Below are 22,450 nucleotides of genomic sequence, written 5' to 3' on the forward strand. Positions count from 1 at the left end.
GCTTTGAGAAGAACTGGTCTACTAGAAACACAGAACCATCAACATTGTTCCAAACATTTACTGCTATCATTCGGATCCAGGAGTGGAATGCAGCTTCAGCCACTCGATTGCTTTGTTCAAACGAATAAGGCTTTGTTTGAGACGACTTTCTTATTGTTTTTTAAAGCAGCTTCAATTTTTTTACTAAAAAACTGTTTTAAGAAACAGTAAGAAAGTCGCCCCAAACGAAATGTAATTCTACTAATCTATCAGAAAGCAAACTGAACAACTCGTGTAAATAGGAGATATGATCAAAAACTTCTTTTTCTTATTTTTTATAATATATAAGAAGCTTTCCTCAGAAAGGAAACTTGGCATATTTTCCAGTTTATACATGAACACGAAGAACGCATATGATGGTACAGCGTGTACAATGAATTGAGATAAGTAAAAAAAGCTCAAATAAACTGCAATGAACATGCTCAACAACATAGGCACAACATGGGTCCAACTATTGCTTCAAAAAGAAAACCAGCTTCTGAGCTTTTAAAAGTTGATTCGTCCCACAATAGTAACACATTTGCGCCGTGTTATGATATTCTTGAGCATGCTTCAATTACTTACAATAAAAATGCACTGTATTCTGCATATTGCTTCAGAGCTTATGCCCCTTTGGACTGTAAAAAAACAAGAAAACCACGTATGAGTCATTTCAGTCATTTGTGCTTCAACAAAAACTTGTTGCCAAATGTTAAGAACGAATTTACTGTTTTTGGATAAAGAAAAATAACACTAAGGGAGCTGTTTGGCTACCAGTTGGATTTTAACTGAAGTAGGATTTAGTAAACTGATGGACCTGCTCGGTCCATAGCCCCACCGGCCCCTGTGGGGCCGGTACTCATTTACTGCAGGCGGAGAACCCGCCTGCCTGGGCGGACAAACCAAGGGGGGGGGAGTAAAGGGGTGGGCCCCTTGGGCTCACCAAATTGAAAAGGAGGCATGAGTTGTTTGCCCTAGGGGTATTGAGGGGATTTGGAGGGGTTTTATGTGAGAGTTAAAAGTGTGTTAGGGGGGCTTTTTGGAGGGATCTTGTTTTGTGGCTATTTTAGGTTTCTTCTTCTCTAGGACTTGGGAGAAAGCTTCCCTTCTCGAATTGGGAGCATTGTATCCGTGGAAACTTGTAAGTCTTTTGATATTTGAGTAAATGAAGTGTTTGTGAGTGTTTTCATCCAAGAAATTTCGCATTTTCCCATTGTTTTTGGGCTGTTTTGCTTGGAATCCGAAAATTACAACTCAAGATCCATCATAAACTTTCAAAGGATTATTGTGGGCTCCGAAAATTCGCGCTCCACCCTCCCCTATTTCAGGAGAGTTTTAATGAATTATGTTATGAGGTAAATTTTTTGAATGCAAATTGGGTTTGACATAAGATACTACCTAGAGATTTCGCCCTCATTTTGCGAGGATTTTATGATATGAGTTCTGATTTCCTATAGGCACAAGCCCCTATGATTAACTACCTCTACCGGTAGCGAGTCGTCAAATAGAAGAATCCTTGGCGTTAGCCATGAGTTGCTTCGTCCAAGTATATTTTGTAGACCTGTGGTGAATATTTATCTAAGGAGACAAATTTGAATCCACCTTAGCTAACAAAGAGTTTTGTGCCTTATAGATTATATCCTATTGATTCGAATCACAAGAATTTGAAGAAATTGGGGTACATACAGGCTATGACTGTAACCATTATACAGTGGAGTCATTGGACCAAGCCACAAGGTCAGAGGGTCACGGCTGTAATCATTAACCATGCAGATCCATCTAGCCAAACCATGGGTTCTTTGCGGAGCATCCGGCCAAACCACAGATCAGAGGACCAATGCCACGTCCTTACTAGTAATGGACTATTTGAGAACGAATATTAGTGATATTCTCGACCATACATTAGCTCTTTGTGAACTAAAGTAAATTTTCAGATTTGTCCATCTTGGCAAATTATTACGGAGCGTGGTTGGATTTTTCTTTAAACGTTTGATGACTGAATTTAGGTTTCTAAATATTTTGCATTTTGGTAGTTTTTGGAATTTTAAATTTCATGGGCATTTGGGAATTTAGGGGTATTTTGAATGCTTGTGCTCCCCTCTGGTTGAGATAAACATTCAACACAACAATCATCGGGGTATTATGGGCAATTTTTATTTTGTTAATTGAATCTTGTCGACTCTGTCAACTTATTGACAGAGGATCGAGTTCTTCGTAGGCTTTATGCATTTATAAGAGAACTTTCCTGGTTATAGACCTTGAAGGCCTAATATGAACGTATTAAACAAATATCTTGGTCGACGTCGTAACCGCATATTTATTTAATAGTTCAAGCCATGTCGACTCCTATCCACTCGTATAAAAAGATCGGTTTCGAACTTAAATTTATCATTTAACCCGTGTAGCATTCTCAAACGTCACATGTATATCCATAACACGCTCATCGAGGCCCATACAGGCATTTAAGGAGCATTTTTAACTATCTGTTGGACCTTGTCGACTCTATCTAATTATTGACAATGGATCGGGTTCGTAATAGGCTTTATTCTTTTATTGGTGGATTGTCTTTGTTATAAACCTTGATGGCATAATATGAATGTATTAAAATAAATATCTCAGTCGACGCCGCGACGATATATTTGTTTGATGATTCGAGTTGTATCGACTTCTATCTACTTGCATAGAAGGATCGGGTTTGAACTTAAATATATTATTTTTGACCTGTGCAATATTTTCAGACATCACGTGTGTACTCATAACACGCTCATCGAAGCCCATATGGGTGTATGCTTGCATATGCATTCTCTTATATCATGTTTACATGCTTGCATGTACACTTATACTTTTATTTACATATTAATGTGCTTACATGTGCATTTCCATATTTGTGTGTATATACGTTGCAATAAATGTGTGAGGGCATTTTGAAATATTTGACACAGATCAGTTGTATGGGCAACTATCATTTAAATGTGCGCAACGTTCCATTTGAGAGATTGTAGATGCCTTATGTCCTCTTATATGAGCGTTGTGGATCCAGTGGCGTGACGATACATCATAAGTTGTTTGTTTCTCATGCAGATGGGCTATTGTTCAGAAATACACAGGACTTCACTTGAGAATTTGCACACACCTTCTATCTGCTTGTATGCACGTTGCAGATCCGGTGGCGTGACGTTGTGCTATAAGTTATCCTTCATTTCGTGCAGGTAAACTGTCGTGCACTAACGGGTTTCCTACACTTGTTCGTAGATGCTTGTATTTATAGTAAATTCCTGATTCTTTCTCATAGTTTTCATGTGGCATGTGTACTAAGTGTATTGTATTCACCCTAGATTTCCAATGCATGTTAGCCGGCAAGTTTTTGCATTGTCGTTATTGCCATCAAGTGTTTGCATCTACCACAGTTCTTCTTGCATTTACTTATAGATGATATGTTGTGCATGTGACGGGTCTCATATACTTGCATTTGTTGCATATCGACTACCCTCGCTTGCAGGAGATCTATGTATTTAATTGACACAGAGTGGTCATTGACTGTGAAGATGTCGTAGTATTTAATCTCTTGTTGCAACAACCCATAGGTGTTGGCATATATTGCAAATATATGACTTCTGCCCGCAAACTTATTATGTATATCTGTGTTCACATGAGACCCGTCACCTTTGTGACATACTTATAATTGTTGCTTGCAAGGGATTAATGTATTTACTTAGCACTGAACTATTGTTGAATGTAGGAGTGCTCTAATATTCATCGTATGTTGCACTAAACATGTTGGCAAAAGAATCCGTTATTTGCAAGGATTATTGCATGATCTCTATGCTTTACTTATAAATTTATCATTGCGTTTGTAGTAAACTTCATGTATGTGCTTCGAGCTTCACTGCATGCATCAAATTGTCATATTTACTTGCACATCTTTCAATACTTCTGAGAATTGCTACATGTATTCTGCAAGCTAGTTGACCTCAGTTATAGGGAGATCACTATGTTCACAGGCTATTGCTTTTTGGTAGTTTGAATGTCATTGATTATTCATAGACTTCGTTCTCTTCATATTCATCAAATGCATCGAATTGTTGCACTCATTGTTGACCTCTCTACTTACATTGATTAGCAAGTCATACAGTCGTTTGCATATCCTTCGATGTCCATAGGAACTGCCACTCATATTCGCAAACTAGTTAACAGTTGAGCGTATTCGCAATCATTGCATGCCTATTATTATTATTGCTTACTATTAATTATTAATAATATTAGTTATTATTATTATTATTATTATTATTAATGAATTAATAATACTGATTAGTGATAATAGTTAATAGTTAAAGAAAAAAAAAATGAAATTGATGTTTGGTATTGGGTATGATGGCTGTTTTGAGGAGGCGCATTTTGGGTTAATTCTAGTGGGCATTTGTAAGTGGGCTGGTAGGTTGGTGAGTTTAAGGAGAAGATGGCCAGTGAAAGTACACAAGAAAGGGAGAAAAGGGGCTTTCTTGGTGGGCTGGGCTTCAGCTTGATAGGAGAAGGCTAATGTAGGTAGTAAGGTTGGCAAGTGAGGAGGAGAAATGTGCTTGGTACAATAGGTGGCTGTTTGTTGGTGGGTTTTGAGGAGCAGCTGCTGTTGTTTGCTGGACAAAGCTGCACGACAGAGAAGAAGAAGGGTTGCAGGTGTTGTTGTGAGTAGCAACGAGAGAACGGGAGATTGGGTTGGAGTGATAGGCGGTTGTTTATAGAAGAAGATGGAGCTGCTGCTGTTTGTATGAAAGGGAAGAGCTGAGTTTGGTTGGGAAAGGCAGGGATCAGGATTTGTGACTTTAGAGGGGTCTCGAACAGATGAGGGGCTACAATCGGATGGGCTAGGGTCGGCAGAGGGAGGCTAATTCAATGGAATCAAGATCAAGCAATTGAAGTGGAGTTCGGCCTGGGTGTTGATGTCGGATAAAGGAGACTGTAGCAATTGGGAGTTCTATGGCTCTACTGCAGGTGATCAGAGCGGGCTATGGGGAAGTGCGGACGAGAGGATCTGTGGAATGAGAGAGCTCGATAGCAGAGCGAGTGTGGATGAAGTAAGCGAGGATTTTTCTCAATAGATACGAGGTATGCAAGGTTTCTCCCAGATTTGCTTTTTTTTTTTTTTTTTTTTGTTTTTTAAAGTCCTTGGTTACATGGAGAGGTCAACAATTACAAAATTAGAAACTGTTTCACATGGCAACTATTAAATAATGCCTAACAGCCCCTTCAAGAATGCACGATGCCAAGAAATTTTTCAAAGTCAATAAGGAGGTTTTCATTAATATCTTCAACTTATTCAAGTTCATCATAAAATAGCAAAGAACAATGCATTATTGAACAAAACGTTTAACTTAACATTAAATTTATTGTCTTTGTTAGGCTAATATAGAGTTTAATCGTCTCCAAAACCGCAATTCAAACTTGATGGAATAAGTTCTTATACATCCATGTCATTTGATATGCAACCTAATATTTAAGAAAGTATCTCAACCATTAATATGCGCCTCTCAAGTGAATCGGAGAGAATGTATGTAATTAACAAAATCTTAACAGTGAGACCTTGGTAAAAAAGCAGCATTACCTTTCTCAAATATTTTTTATGAAGCTTCATGGCTCCACTGCATGCTTTCTTGGCGTCTAGATTTCCAGTAATGTCATTTAAAATCTGAGGGAGAAGAAAATTAATCAACAGCATGAGGATGCCCAAGTTTAAAAATGGAGATAAGAACTCTGAAATATTAAATTTAGGCTTCATTTGGGACGGTTTTTTTATTGCTTTCTAAAACGGAATTTTAGTACAAATTTTTTTATTTTTTTTATTAAAACTCCGTTTTAGAAAGCAGTAAAAAAGCCGTCCCAAACGAAGCCTTAGTGAAGCCACATTTTATGTATCTAATGGGAGTTATATAATCATCATTAGCCTCATCCCAAACATTTGGCGTTCAACTTTATGAATTATCTCTCTCTCTCTCTCTTTTCTTGTTGAGTATTGGTTTGTATGTTATTCTTCGTAGAATAATGTCCATGTTACCTTAGGTCTACCTATTTTACCTTCCTAATCTTTCAACATTAATTTCTTCTACTGGTTTAATGGGTTTATTTTCTACTCTTCATTGTACATGTTCAAACCACCTAAATCAATTTTCAACTACCTGATCTTCAAAAAATAAATTTGGGGATTTTGTGAAGGTCAGATACTAAATTTATAGCATTTTCAGCGAAAAAAAACTAACTGTTTTGTTCAATCTGTGTGCTTACCTTCACAATATCATCAAGACCTTTGGCTTCCTGCAATAGTTTATTGCTCTTTTCCTTGAGAACACTGGCAACAAGAAAAACTGAAATGGGGAGAGGTGGTTCAGAACCTTTGCTTCCATTCCTCAGATTTTCTCGCTCATACTTCCCGAATTGGCGGATTGATTTTATTTTTTCTCTGGTCCCCCCATTTCTATCACTAGAGAGCACTTGTTCTTCATACACCAAGAAGATTCCAGGGTCATATTCTAGAGCCCACATCATCTGTGTGATTAAATACAAGGATGAAGCATTAAGCCAGAAACACACAAGGGGGGAAATACCAAAAAAAGGGTGGTAAAACTTGCATTTATGAACATGATATACAATTGGAATTAAATTTGATAAAAAGATCTTTTTGTTAAAAAGTTCAACAGAGTGCAATTCTGAGAATGGACTAATTCTTTTTCTCAGCTTTACTTGATAGATTTTGTGAATAAAGAAAATAAAGGTAAAAAAATGGTCCTTAGACTATTTATAAAAGAGGTCATTTTAACCCAGCTATCTAATGCATTCAAACTCTTCGCACCTCAAATATGATCCAAAATATTTCCTCTATTGGATTATTTTGAATCAGGTTTGAGAAATCAAAGGACTATTAAAGTTCAGATTTGAAAAACCAGGGGGCTAAATTTGACACATCAAATAGTTTGAGAATAAAACAGTCCCCCATAAATAATAAAGGTACAATATTGACCTTTTTCTCTTCATGAATTAGAAACTGAACAAATTAAAGAATGATAAATAAAAAGATTGGCTACAAGAGCTGTTTTCATAATAAACATATGATTATTTTTATTAAATATTAGTGATGGTGAAATAGATCGGGATATTATTAGTAGAATTCAAGTTGGATGGTTGAAGTGGAGGAATGCATCGGACTTGTTGTGAGATAGAAAAGTACCACTCTAACTTGAGGGAAAATTTTATGAGGGTGGTTAGACCTGCAATGCTTTATGGCGTAGAATGTTGGTCATTAAAAGAGAAGCATAATATTAAGTTAAGTGTTGCAGAGTTGAGGATGCTCAGGTGGATGAGTGGCTTTACTATAAGAGACAGGATACGAAACGAGCATATACGTTAAAAGGTTGGAGTAGCTCCAGTGGCAGATAAGATTAGAGAGAGTCGCCTTAGATGATTTGGTCACATAAAACGGTGGCCTTCCCCGGTTAGGAGAGTAGATGTATTAGATTTGACTTATGTTAAGAAAGGTAGATGAAGACCTAAAAAGACCTGAGTAGAAAATATTAGAAATGACCTTTCTTTATTAGTTTAAATGAGAATTTGACACTTAATAGGACACTATGAAGAAAAAGGATTCATGTAGCCGATCCCGCACAGTAGAATAAATGTTTGATATTGTTGTTGTTGTTGTAGTGATGCCCACATGCAGTTGGATAATGAGCCTCCGGTATTAAATCAAAGAGACAGCTTTCTACAGTAATATTTAACTAGTATATTCTTGCAACATATTAACCTTAAAACGAGCAGATAAAAAGAAGACCAGTTCATAAACGTACAGTTGTATACAGGTTCAAAGGCAATTTCCTTACCTCCCATAGGTATAATGAATCACCAAATGAAAATTCCCGTCGGAACAAGACCATGAACATTCGGAAAGCAAAGATGTAATCACCTCCACCAAGTTTTTCTGCAACCAAAAGAAAGTGAGGGAAGAAAACTATCAACTAATCAAAAGGGTGGCGCTGTACATTTACTTATAAAAGCAACAAGGCGTCCTTTTTTTTGGCTTAAAATTGAAATGGATCCATGTTAGCTATATTCTATTCTTTGAATCATGGAGCTACATTCTATACTTTATTATACATTATATCCTATTGTTTGAATCATGGAGCTATATTCTATATTTTCTTATACATTATTTATTCACCCTCATCCCATTCAGCAACAAAACATGGAAAAGTCAGCAGTTTAAAAACAGTGCAAAATGAGGACGGACATACCACTCTTGCTCAAAGGAGACGTAGGCTTCGTTTGGGACAGCTTTTTTACTGGTTCTTGAAGTAGCTTTCTAGTACAAAAAATTTAATTTTTATACTAAAAAACTGTTTCAAAAAGCAATAAAAAGCCGTCCCAAACGAAACCTTAATCATAAGACCACTTCCAACAAATTAAGCGGCTAAAGATGAACACTACAATTACATATTCATATAAATTAAAAATTAATAAGAAAAAGATAAGCATAGACTATACTTCAAAAAGATATTTCAACTTTTTCTACAGTCAGGAATAAACAAAGTGGTCTCTATGTTAGAAACTAGATTTTCCTTCTAAACGGATCCTCATAATGAAATTATCTTTACCTAGGTGTTGATGTAGTTTAGGGTCGAGAAGTTGAGTAATGGATGCCAGACTTTGCAGTTGGTTCTCGACCCCAACGGACTTGTCTGTGCATTTGAAATTTCCTCGCTTTAAAATTTCAAATAACAAAGTATTAAAAACAATGTAAAGCAATTATCAAAACAAAAAACTACAAAATATTTCAGTTATATAACTATAAATTGAAGAAGCATCAGATAGTCATTATTAAGACATGATAATCCCAAAACCAAGGAAAGTACATTAGTTATTGAATATGAATACATATTTATATAATAAATATGTGTAGTAATAAGACAAAAAGTGTATATGTTAGAGTAGAGTTGTAAGCGAACAATTGCACTTGATGAACAACTCAATATTCATTCATATATGACTCGTTTTTGTTTGTTCATTTAGCTAATTGGACTAGCCTGATCTAGATTTAAAGAACTCGATATATAAATTAACAAGTTTAAATATTGACCCACTAATTCATATATGTTTGTGAACATTCCCATTTGTTGTTCAACAAATAACTTGCTAAGACCTCCATAAAATGCTCATTTAATAATTGATTATGTATTTGATAATTTATTGTATGTTTAATATCAATTTACTTTTATTCTATACACTTTTAAAATTATATATATATATATATATATATATATATATACTATTTTGAGGTATAAGTATTTGCAAAACAAATAGTTAAATAAATAGACTAAAATTATTTTTTATAAATATTTGAACTACATCAAACAACATCAATAATACTTAGTGAATTATGAAAATTTTCATTAAATCTCATAATTCAATTATATATATAGTAATAAGCATATAAGTTTAAATTATTAGCATTAAAAAACATAACTAGTCTATATATTCAATTGGTTTATCGTGTTCCAGCCCTTTTCAAGTCGTGTATACCAAACCACCCAACCACATAGTAGAGTTGGCCATCTAGCCAAAGTGCAGCAAATCAGACGTCAACAAAACAGTAACGCAAGCAGTTGAAATCATTCAGACCATGAGAAAGAAGCTCCAGGAGACCACTACCAAGTATAAACAACATGTAGACACTCACCGTCGCCACAAGGTCTTCAATCCCGACGAATTAGTGATGTTGCAAATGCGTAGAGAAAGATATCCCCAAAGAACTTATTCTAAGTTTAAGCCCAAGAAAATTGGCCCATTCCCGATTATCCACAAGATTAATGAAAATGCTTATGTGATCGACCTATCACCTGAAATCATACTTACCCCACGTTCAATGTAGCAGATATCTATAGCTATCACCCACCTGACAACATGCACATTACAAAAGTTTCATCAAAGTCGAGCTTCTTCAGACCAGGGGAGAATTGATGCGGTCATCTACTCTGTTATCGTGTTCCAGTGGACTCGACACCAAGCTCAACGTCCCACTACTGCCTTTCTGCTATTTTTACCTTTCTGTTAAGCATAGTACTGTCCTTTTTATTGTTTTGCTTATCTTAATTTAGTAATTACTAGCATTAGTCTTAGTTAATGACTATATGACCGGTCTTGGGAGGAAGAAGATAGTAGAATGAACAATTTCACTTCTCTATTCAGATTACTGTTGCATTTATTTCTTTGTCTTGATTACTTCCTTTAGCAGCTGTTGCATCAATTGCTTTGCATGCAAATTTTCTAGCGCTGTAGTGGCTTGTAGGTGTCTGTATTTGCTGCAATTCTTCTGTATTTGCTTGTAGATAAAGAGTCTCCTACAGCGGTTCGTAGGAGCTCGTGTGTATTACCAATCTTCCAGCCTTGCTTGCAAATAGCACTTTGCATGAATATTTACGTTTATAGGGGATTCTTCATACTCTTATGTGTGGAATTTGATTGTGTTGATCAATCGAATTATTATGTTTCCTTGGACCTCAAGTTTCTCGTGCTCGGTGGGGGTGGGGCGCTGTGTACATGACCTCCCCGGCGCTACGTACCCAAACGCCACGGTGCTGAAAGACAAAGAGCAGAGCACCACAACGATATAAATACGATACTGCAGCAGTGCAAGTCAGAGGCGTGTACGACGCGGCGCCCCATACTAACGCCACAGCACTGCGAGACAAACTGGACGATTTTCTTTCTCGTTTCTATGTAGGGTTGCATCCCTTGGGGTTATTTTACTTGGCTTTCTATTGTATATTGAGTATGTAGACATTGAAAATGGTGCATGTGAGAATAGAAGCAAGGAGAGAGTGAGAGAAAAGAGAGATCTTACTTATTTCTCCCAATTTTCATAGTGGATTTCTTGGTGTGGTGTGGCTCTACGATTTTTTTCCCTATTTTGAGTTTCTCATGTTAAATTTTGGCGTCCTTTACTTTTCCGCTGCTTTTACTTTCTTGCTTATTTAGTCATTCTGGTGTTTACTCCTCGTCTCCCCCAACAAATACCTGCAACATATCTATTATTACCGCTTGCAGGTAGATTAACATGTTCATTTGCAAACTAACGTTGATTGCTATGTGAGTTGTATTCATTGAAGCCCTCTTATCTATGTTTGCGAAGAGCTCTTCATGTTTATTGCATATTGGTTGTCACCATTTGCAGGAGTTCATATTCATCATGCATTTCCCTTCATTACTTGCAAGGGTTCGATGTAGTTGCTTGTGTTTTGATGTTGACCGTAGAGCATTGTTGCATTCATTGCACATTCTCCACACTTTGCTCATGAGCATATCACTGCACATCTCTTACTACCATTTATGAATATTTCATTATGTGCATTGTTGTTTGATACGTTTGATTGCAAGGTCGATACGAATGCTACACATCAATCACTATCATTCATATATGATTTGTAACACTTGCTAAGATATTCTTGTGCATCTACTTGCAACTACATCACACCTCTTTAATTATTGTTGATTATTGCTTGCAAGCAAATCATGCTTGGAGTTTTGTTCAACACCAATTCTCTGCTTGTTCAATTAGATGAACAAGATTATTAGTTAGCATTTGTATTTTAATTATGATTATTCATTTTTCATTTTAATTTTTGGTTCCCTGCCATTTTAATTTGAGTTCTGTTCCCAGTGATTTTGCTTAAGTGCAGGTCCTCTGTCATTTGAAATTCTGGCAACCTCCCGACGTCTCCCCTGCTTAAGAGAAATTTTAAAAGCTATGCCTTCCCTACCACTCTACGAGAGCACATAGGGTAGGTGTCGGGTGACACCACGGCCGTAATCTTCAATCCCACAAAGCCATGAGAGCGTGTATGGGTCTTCGAGGTACCTTTATTAAAAACTTACAATTTTTCCTTGCAAACACTGTAGCTCATACACTGGTACTTAGGGTTGTCCTTGCCACACTATGAGAGTGCATATAGAGCCTACCCGCTTTGTCGCAAGCATTGCACCGGGCTCCCTCCCATGCTACGAGAGCGTGTGGGTGATCCCCGATGCGCCACGAACATTGAAAGTGGGATTTTTTAGGATCTTTTTGAGTTTTTTTTTTTTTAACATTATGCCTTCGCGAGGTTGCAACGATAGCGTCGATGGCGTCGAGGTCGGGGGCACAAGGATTGAGGTGCTGAACACCAAAAAAAATTTCTTTTCATTTTCTTCTTTTTTGTTTATTTTCTTTCTTTCTTCTTTTTTTTACCAAATAATAATAATAATAATAATAATAACAAAATCACTATTAATTAATAACAATGATTATTGATGATGATTAATAATAATGATAACAAAGGGACAGTGTAATGGTTGGCTGATTTAGGCTGAACTTGTGTTGGCTTTGGAGATGGGTTGGTAGTTGCCATAGGAATTATGAATTGGAAGAGTGGGATTGGTTTGAGTGGGAATTTAGCTTGTGGGCTTGTTGTAGTTGATAAAGTAAGAGGAATGAGGAAAGAGGAAAGTGTGAGCTGTTTTGATTGAGAAGTTGTAGGTTGTGAAGAGTTTGACTGTATTCGAACAGGGAAGAGGTCGGTTGGTTCGATTGAGGTGAGGAAGGAACAGAGTCGGGAGGTGTTCGGTTTCATGGAGAATAGGAGGCGGGATCAACAGCAAGAGGCGTTGGGTGAGGGTCGAATGGGATCAGCTCAGGCTACTAGTGCCGGATTTGCGGCTTGTAGGGGGACTCGACCGAACGGCTGCAGCAAGTTGGAAGGGTTCGTCAATTGCAAATGTGTGGAACAGACAGGAATTGGCTGTAGAGAAGGCAATCGAGCACAAGCTGGTGGCCTGGAACTGTTTCATGGCTCTGGAGATCGGTTGAAGGTCAGCTTCTATCAGGAATCTAAACGGGTCGTGTTGCCTGGTTGTGACATCGAACGAGTCTTAGTCGCAGACAGCTGGGAGGGAGGAAGTGGGTATTTGATCGAGTAGAGGAGTTCGGCTTATAGGAGTGAAACGTCGAGCCCGGCGGAGGTCGAAATTGGGAACATAAAAAAGCTAGAGCGAGAGAAAAATTCGTGTGTCGAAGAATCGGAAAAGAGAGGTCGTTTAGTCTCGTTTTATCAACAAGAGCGAAGTTTGATCAAGGCGAGTCACAGGATTCATGGAAGGAGACGCGAATGTCATTGGGATTTCAGGGATTTTAGTAGAGCTGGCGCAGGCAAGGCGGATACAAGGTATCTTAATTTTGATTTGATTTGATTTTTTTATTTTAATTTATTTCTGTTAAATAATGATATTATTATTATTAAAATAATTGAAACAGAACAGAATTTCATAGCCTCGAAATTCATCATAGTTGCCTTGATTTACGCACCGTTGCCTCAGAATTTGCGTTGATTTTGCTAGACAAATTTTATTGGACGAAATTATAATCATTATTGGGTGTTGTCGACATTGTGAACGCAACAACAAAATCCAATTTAAGATCTTACGTCGTTTGGGCAATGTCACGCATAAATTTTGGGTGTCGGTTGTCGATTTTGACCATTTTCACCCGAATTGATTGCGAGGAACTCCCTCTTACGCAAATTCGGTGCTCCGATTGCAATAGCGAAGTACGTTTAATGATCGGAGGTTGTTTGACCCTTCAGTGATGCGTCGCGCCCTCCGATTATCACTTAAGTAGGCCCATTTCCCTCTTTTCGCTCATTATTTGGTATATGGATCAACAAATACCCCCTAACAAGATCGAGAGAAGGAAAAGATGAAGAGAGGGATGCAAAATTTTCTCATGCAGCATCAACCGGTACTTTATTTTCCCTTGTAACAAAGCTTGATTTTGAAGATGCAAAAAAGCAGAAGGAGAAAAAAAGAGTAAAGGAGAAATTCTTAGTTCATGAATAGTTTGATGAAAGTTTTTAGGATGGATCCTAACTTGGAGAGAGGCAGAACAAAAATGAAATTTGGAAGAAAAAAAATTATATGTAATTCATCTAAAAATTCATGTACTTTTAGAATAGAAAATATATCTTGAATGGTGAGTATTTTAAGGACTCTAGAATTAATGTAAAAATGCCAAGTACCATTTAGTTTATGAACAAGAAATATTGGAATAGAAAAAGAGCTCAAAATAGGAATAACATCCTTATGAAAATGTGGAGAATGATAAGGACGGATGTTATATAGTTGAGATCAAGGTTTAAAATTGCGTAAATAAGCCTCGAGGCATTTTACGTCCGTGAGGTGAGGCGTAACGACGAAGAATTGGGTAAATGAGAATTTAAGTATTCTAGCAGGTAAATAACAGTAAGAGACTATCATACAATAAAAATATCTAAAAGAGAAGTGAAATTAGAGGAAAACAATAATGTAGATGCAATATATGCATCTCATAGCATAATTCAAAGTACAAAATCACAAATATAAGTCTATCAAAACTCCCAAAATACAAATAAGAAAGAACATCTAAAAGCCAATCATGTATCATCACTAAATGGGTCTTCAAGGGAGGCATCTTCATCTCCAATTGTATCTATGAATGTCAAATCTTCATCATCTTCAATGCCAACTTGAGATAAAGATGGAAGATAAATACAATGGTCAATGGTCAAAGCAGGTGGTGATTGTGAAGAAGGGATTCAGTTGGACGAACCAAGGATGCTGGCAGAAGAGGAAGGATCTTGATGAAGGGGAGGAGGTGGGCAGTCAATGCACAAACTGTTAAGTTTTTTATCAATATAATGCATTGAGGTATGAACATGTTGAAGTGATGAGCTAATGGAGGCAATTTGAACATTCACTTGTCGTAGAGATTTTTTTATTTTTGAGGAATAAAACTCTTGCTTGGTTTGCATTGACCGAATGATTTCCGCCAAATCTGCATTCTTCATTTTGATTTGATATGTGCAGATGGAGTTTGAACGAGATGTGATACTTGATACCAAGAACTGGTGCCTAATGCATTCTTGAAAGATGGAGCGGGTCGGACAGAAGTTGGCCAATGGAGAATTTGCAAAACTGCCGTGTTGGAAAACAGATGACGGTTCTTGGAAGCATGAATGGATGACTGGTGGGACGACTCGTCTTCAAACAGCAGATCTTCAACTGCTGATATCGAAAGAACCAGAAAACTGGATGTGAGAGAGGTGTGGTTCTGGAAAACAACGATGCATTGGCGGCTGGTGGGCTGGAAAAAAAAAAGGTCTGAAGTGAAGCAATGAATTCCGGTAGAGAAATAAAATCTTGGCAGTTGAAATAGAGAAGAAGGGGGTGGAAGGGACTGGCCGGCTGCAGAATCAGGAGGAGAGGTGAGTATTGTGCAATGAGAGCAATCATTTGTTATGCTTCTTGGTGATCCAAGAAACCTTGGCACCTTCTGAGTAGGTATAGACTCCTTAGGAAAGAAAAAGGGGAGTAAGAGAGACTAGAAAGGAAGAAACCAGATTTATTTCATTCAATACCTTTTCTTATAATAAGTAATGTATTTATAATTCTTGGGTAAACCAAATTTACAATATAGAACCGATCTACTTAACTAAACTTATAAGAAAGACTAAACTAGTGTTTTATTATATATGTGGACTCATTTGGCATTTATGCTTGTGGAATGTGTCTGTGTCTTCTTCTTTGGTAAGCTTTATAGTTGTTGGTTGTTCCGCCATGTCTGTAGCCAATGCTCCGCATCTGATTTTTGGATCCAACCTCATATGCTAATATCTAACAGACTTCAACTCAATCAAAAAAACTAATAAACAAGCTTAAACAGAATTTTAAAACTAGGATTATTTTCAAGCTTAACTTGAACTGTATAAGAAAGTAAATCAACAAAATTGACCAAGATAATACTTGGCTCAACCCCGTTAATTTACGACCCTATGCTAGATAATAAATAGGAACGGTTTTAAGAGTTACAACAATTGTTTGCTGAATATTTACTTCTCCTTTTAATTATCAACTGATTAAGTCCATTATCCTCTTGGAACAGAGGAAAATGCAAGTAAGGTTAGTGTGCAAAGTACTATTTTATAAAAAAGTTTAGAAACTGCCGTTTCAAATTTATAATAAGTAGAGAAATTACAAAAAAGTTAAGAAATTAACGTTTCAAATTTGCTTAACATGCTAAACAAATCATACCAATCTTCGCATCAACCGTTCAAAGCACCAAAATGCATCTGCTTCATCTTGAAGAAGCATTATCATTGGAGAACAAAGATCACTCATTCCTGAAAAAGCACAGCACACAATTAGCTATGACCCTCAGATATATCAAAGGAGAATTTCATAATATTTTCAAGCACTTTATCTTTAAAAAAATGCAATAATTTTACTCTGACAACAAGAATGAAAAAGAAAGATAACTGAATAATTGAAAAGCATTTGCATAGCCAAAATAGCTGATACAGTAGCAATTGTAGAAAGGAAACCTTAATATCTTTTTGAAAGTGTAATACAACAAATCATTTAGTAAAATATATATAGCCACCTTGACAATAGCCAACATCTTTGTCAATCCAAGCATAAACGGCCAGAATATCCCAAAGCTTTGCTAAATTGCTCTGCTTCTCATAAAATACTAGAGTCCTGTCGGTACGCAGCACGTCGAGACCTGCCATAAAATTAATCAAATAATAACAAATTAGAATACACTAAGTTAAATATCTATAGCATAACCTAGAATTTACTAGCCAATGCTCATTAACGGCTTGGCAGGTGTGAAACTAGGATTAGTTCAGTCATATTTTATCTTACATTGAAACATGCAAAATATGCCTATAATCATAAATAATGCCTTGACAAATGTATAATGAATTCCGGACAGAATCTTTAAAAGAAAACTATAGTATTTTTCTGGGTGTGTGGAGACTTGAACCCCTCACCTACTCCTTTGGACATTCTTTGGTATACTGATAAGAAAACCTAAACTAAATTTGTTTAACTAAACTAGATACTCCAACAAAAAGGATTTTACAGTACACAACACAAATCGATACTATGACTAGCTGAATTTTGACAGATACATAGCCTAGTTGTATCTAAGCTTAGAACCCACATGAAAGGACCATGGTCAAGTGGTTAAAGGAGAAAGTTGTTTCTACAATGTCATAGATTTGAGCCACATACTTTGCAATTTTTCGCTCACCATTCCAATAACGTATAACCAGCTTTAAACCAACAACAAATGCAAAGAAGCATGGAGACAAGTCAAAATAGTGCAAGAATTTGATATGACTGGATAGATGTTTACATTAAAATGAAAGAAATAATCAAATTCAAAAACATAAATTGGAGCTGAAAAAGAATACCTACCAATTTGATGTAAAGTTAGTTTCCACTGAATAATTTTTTTGTCTGTTATATGTATTTGGGTTTCTTCATCGCTCCCTTCACTGGCTCCAACATCGTCAAGAAGGTTAGCAGATGGCACAGCTTGCATCAGGACAAGAGGATCTTTGATTGGTTCTCCGTCATCAGTGATTATTGGGGCTGTAATAATGGTACCACTACCAACATGAGCATCCATCTGTCGACATTCTTCCTTCCATTGAGCGTATTTTACTCTGCATGACAAGGCATAGTATTCTTAAGCATGACTCTTGTGAAAATGGAAATTTCTACATAGTAGGTTAAACTATAATTCCTTTAAATAAAATGTTTTTGCAATGATCTAAACATTTTTATAACACTATTTCAATTGGGTTAACAAACAAAAATATTAGAAAGAAGTCGGATCTTTTTTTAATATAAGTACTATGAATTTGCAATTGTATAAGAGCTACCTTCGTTGTTGTCTCAACTGCTCTCTCTCCTCAAACGTACTCTTTGGACTGAAACATCCAAGTAAAAACTCCCAAACTTCACCTCTAATTGATGGATGTATTCCCTATTAAAGAAAGGTCCGAAATTCAATAAAAGGTATCCATTAATCATACATGAATAACGAAATAGAATTAAATCTCGCTAGCAAGCAGGAGTATTCAAGTATATGACAAAAATTTCACCTCCATATGCATTCATGCTATCATGGAGATGATCACCAATTTTATATTTTCTTGCTAGACTAATGCAAAAAGCATACATCCTCAAGATGAACATTATAAATCTATGTTGTAAGTTGTAACGAGTCCTCCTTGAAGAAACTCAATATAGTGAAAGATGATAGAAACATGAGATATTTTGTACATGATACGATGTATATAACGCATAGTAAGCATCATCATTATTAGCCTTATCCCAACTATTTGAGATTGGAATAACACATAATATGATAAATGTCAAATTAAAGGTGGAAAAAGGGTGCAATACTACACCAGTTCAGATGATTTGATGGCTCTTCAGGTTGGTCTCCACTTTTCCTTCATAAGTTTTATATAAGCATTAGAATTAAACTCAAAAGAGATCAACTATTATATTTTGACTTGATAAGTACTAAAAATCATTCAATGTGCAAATAGCTACAAGACCTAGGCACGAACAAAAAATATCAAATAATTTCCTAGCTACTTGCTTTTAGGTTTATGAAAAGGTCTTCAATAAAAATTCCTAGCAACGTTGCTGTGTCTGAGACAGCCAAATGCTTCAAAACTTTATTTTGGCTAGTAAGTTTTGACAATATTACCATTGGTCACTCTTTCCTTTGAACTTGAGGTGAAATAAAAAAAATTGTTCTTTATAATATTTTTAACAAGGTCTACTCTTTTTAATTTCTTCTTTATTAAACACCTTTTTCCCGCCCAACCAAGTATTCAATTCCATTCTTTCATCCTTTCGGTGTTCATAAACAAACTAAATCTGAAATGTTAACAACTAACAATGGATATAACTGTAAGCATCACCAAAGAATCAGTAAAGGAGAAGTTTACCCTCCTTTTTTTAAAAGATTTTTTAAACAGACCAATTTTCGGAATTCTAGTCTAGCATCTTTTAATCAAGTGGTGAGGAAGATTGTGATTTTGAAAAATAGAGGGTTCAAAATGTAGTGAATGGTTCACATTTGCATCTTTAGAACAAACTAAAAAGAATTAGAATAGATAGTTTGTGTACTAAGAAAATCATGGTCAAACAAGAGTGAAGAGTAGCCCCTAGACCTATCATATCAATCTAACTTAAAGACTTCGACATTTGTAGTCAGAAGATGCATATCAATAATCCCCACTTTTTTTTTTTTTTGTTCCCTTATTTGTCAATTGAGTGAATTTGCAAATTCTTTTTACCGAAGGCACAAAAAAATATTTCAAAGAAAAAAAATATATATATATATTTCAAAGAAGAAGCGGGCAGGCAAACAATTGTTTGTGGTCAACTACCATGGAGAGAGAACTCGGCAATAATTTAAGCAGAAAATTAGAAGCTTCAATTTTGTTACCACATTTTAATTATAACATGGCTTAAATTATTTATAGTAGTAATCTCAACTATTTATTATTACAATACTTACTACTTACTGAGGATATTTTATATTATTATATTTTTATTTATTTTTCTCTTGTCTTACATCTATATAAGTGTGTATAAACTTATAGCAGCCAATGTTTAAAATTACGTATTCGAGTATTGAGGCGTTTTCCATTCGTGAGGCGAGGCATAAGCCTCAAGGCGTTTTGAGGCGTAAGCCTCAAAATCAAAAGATTGCGTAAACATAAAATGATAAATTTTTATATACTAATCAATGAATAATATAAAACATAAAAAAATATAAGATATGAAGTGAAATCAAAATATCCCAATAATAAAACAACATGAAATCTAGTTCAACTCAAAATTCTATTTTTCCAAAATCCCAATATTCTTTTCATTAACATATAATTCCAATTTCCAAAAATAAATAGCAATGATATATCACATAAGAACTCATAAGTCATCAACACTGTCATCACTAAGAATAATTATTAGGTCCGGACACCGGACGTAGCTTTACATTCGGACGCCAATAACATGCTGCCACGTGCTCTTATTCTTTACCGTGCGGCCCGACGACCCGACCCGGACCGGAAACCGGTATTGCTATGTTCGGGTATTGCTAGGTATTGTTCGGTATTGCTAAGTATTGTTCGATATTACTAGGTATTGTTTGGCAATAACGAGAAATGCCGCTCTGTCAAAATCAATACTTAGCAATACCTAGCAATATCGAGCAATACCTAGCAATACCCCTGTCTGCACAAATCAGCCAATACATAGTAATACCGGGTCCGGGTCCGGGTCAGGTCGTCAGGCCGCACGGTAAAGAGTAAGAGCACGTGGCGACATGTTATTGGCGTTCGGATGTAGAGCTATGTCCGGTGTCCGGACCTAATAATTATTCCATCACTAGGGGGTTCTTCATTTGAATCATCATTATGATGAACTGCTCTCTCCCCTTCTTCCTCTCCCATAGAGTCCAATGTCGGGCATTTGCTTCAAGATTTATGTAAGTTTTAATATATATAGCGTGAGGCGTAAGCCTCATGCCAGTGAGGCAAGGCGGGACTCAAGGAGGGCCTCAACCAAGTTGAGGCGCAAGCCTCATGAAAAAACTCTTGGCGTAAGCATCGAGGCGTTTTTTACTGGAATTGCGCAAAGGAGGACCTCAAGGCGAGCCTCATATTGTGCAATTTTAAACCATGATAGCAGCAAGACAATTTGAGTAAAAATGTTGTCCTTTCAATTCCTCAGTTTCTTCCCTTCTAACATTACTAGTCATGATCTAGCATCCTCTTCATCTTCTCTAAACACCTTATCGATCTTGCACTCCTTGAACTTCCAATCTACATTAGTCTAATCTCACTGTTCCTTCCCTCCTAACTAGCTATCACTGTTGCCTAGTAACAGCTATCAATCCTTAGATAATCATTCCATCAACCACTCGCCAAACAAAACAAAAAAATGCTGGAGAAACCTAAGATTTAATAACTATTCTGTGACAAGAAGCAAAAAACTATTAGAAAACAAAATATCAACAAGGTAAGGCACAGAATACACATATCATTAATCATCATAAGATACTAATAGAATGCTCCTTACATCCCCTGAGGCAAAATTTGTTTCAAATAAGCACCAGTGATCAAACAATTATCCTCAATACTGAATCCTCTATAGTAAAAAAAAAACTCTATAGCAACTGAAAATCATCGACCTACCCCACGTCGAATTCGACTGAGAGTTGGTCCAATATCCAAATATCCTTCAGAGCTAAAGGCAGCCTGCCATCTTCTAACGCTAAGGGTTCTTCCAGCCTGCATCAACAAATTAAAATGCAAGTAACTAAGCAAGCAGCCGCCAGCCACCAAGCATAGATATTTTGAAATAAATATTCAAAAGAAAAGAGGAAAAACCAAGCTCTGGTGAATGAAAAAGTTCAACTCAAGAAAAACAAAATTCAAGAAGAAAAGAACTCCAATGAATAGAATAAGTGGGTGAATCCATGAATCATTGTCACTAAATCAAGCAATCTCCAGAAACCTCCTTGATGAATAACAGATCCGCTGATCCATAGAATAACTTATCTGCCAAAAAACCATCTTCAATTCAACTAACATAAGTCGTGTTCGTTATTTCCCTAAATTGAAGGTGATCCAAAATATCAAAATAAATAAATAAGCAATTAACCTAGAACAAACTAAAATTTCATGAAACATAAATACTCAATCTTTACTACACAGATCCCCCAAGCAGAGAAAAACTAGAAGGATGGAAAATACAAACCGGAAACCAAAAATGGAATTTTTATCAAATCGAACGCATAAAAATCCAGAATTTCATAAAAGGGTACAACGAGGATAGAAACTAGAAAAACAAACTGCCTAATCAAACAACGCAAACCAAATTGAATTCCCAGCTGCCAAAATCGCGAAAAGATAAGATCTGAAATCATAGAACCTTGATCTTGAATCGGGTCTTGGGAACGTCGTCAGTGTACTCCGGCCTGACTTCGTAGTAGGAATCCGCCGGTTGTCCGGAATTCATCCACATTCTCTTGAACGCAATCGAAGAACTTCAAATTCTAATAGGAACTCCTATAATAGGAATCAAAAAAGGAGATGAAGGAGAAGTTGAGCTATTGAGAAGGCTTCGAGACCGCCCAGCACCGAATGAACGAGCGCGTGCTCGTGCGCGGGCGCGGGGGCATGGGAAGAATGGATTCAGCGAGGCGGGGGATTTGGAGAGGATGGGGCCTGGGTGGTAGAGGGGGTATTTTCGTTATTTTCCGACATAGCTATCAGTTCATGGGTCCGCGTTGTGCAGGCGTAAACACCAAACAATTATATATGACTTTGCTCGCATGTTCTTTCCCTCAAGAACCTTAATTTTCTTAAAATAAGATTTTTTACTTTCACATAAAAATAAGAAATTTAAGTTTATTTATTTGATCCATAATGAGCTTACTCACACAAATAAATTCCTTATATATTTATTTAGAAAAATATATCTGAAAGATATTTTGGATGATTTT

General features: G+C 36.3%; 1 protein-coding gene across 1 annotated transcript; it reads right to left on the reverse strand.

Annotated features, from left to right (window-relative positions):
* Positions 1–287: 287 nt before the first annotated feature.
* LOC110106593 (TBC1 domain family member 15-like) lies at positions 288–22,230 on the reverse strand. Its single transcript, XM_020836534.2, has 11 exons — positions 21,877–22,230; positions 21,138–21,233; positions 17,799–17,902; positions 17,329–17,579; positions 16,505–16,627; positions 16,156–16,244; positions 8,655–8,760; positions 7,884–7,981; positions 6,295–6,555; positions 5,618–5,701; positions 288–656 (listed from the first exon to the last, which is right to left on the reverse strand). The coding sequence occupies exons 1-11, from the start codon at positions 21,967–21,969 to the stop codon at positions 642–644; spliced, it is 1,320 nt and encodes a 439-aa protein (XP_020692193.1). The 5' UTR covers positions 21,970–22,230; the 3' UTR covers positions 288–641.
* Positions 22,231–22,450: the final 220 nt, after the last annotated feature.

The sequence above is a fragment of the Dendrobium catenatum genome, unplaced genomic scaffold (genome assembly GCF_001605985.2).
Source record: "Dendrobium catenatum unplaced genomic scaffold, ASM160598v2 fragScaff_scaffold_1199, whole genome shotgun sequence".
In the NCBI taxonomy this organism is placed as follows: Eukaryota; Viridiplantae; Streptophyta; class Magnoliopsida; order Asparagales; family Orchidaceae; genus Dendrobium; species Dendrobium catenatum.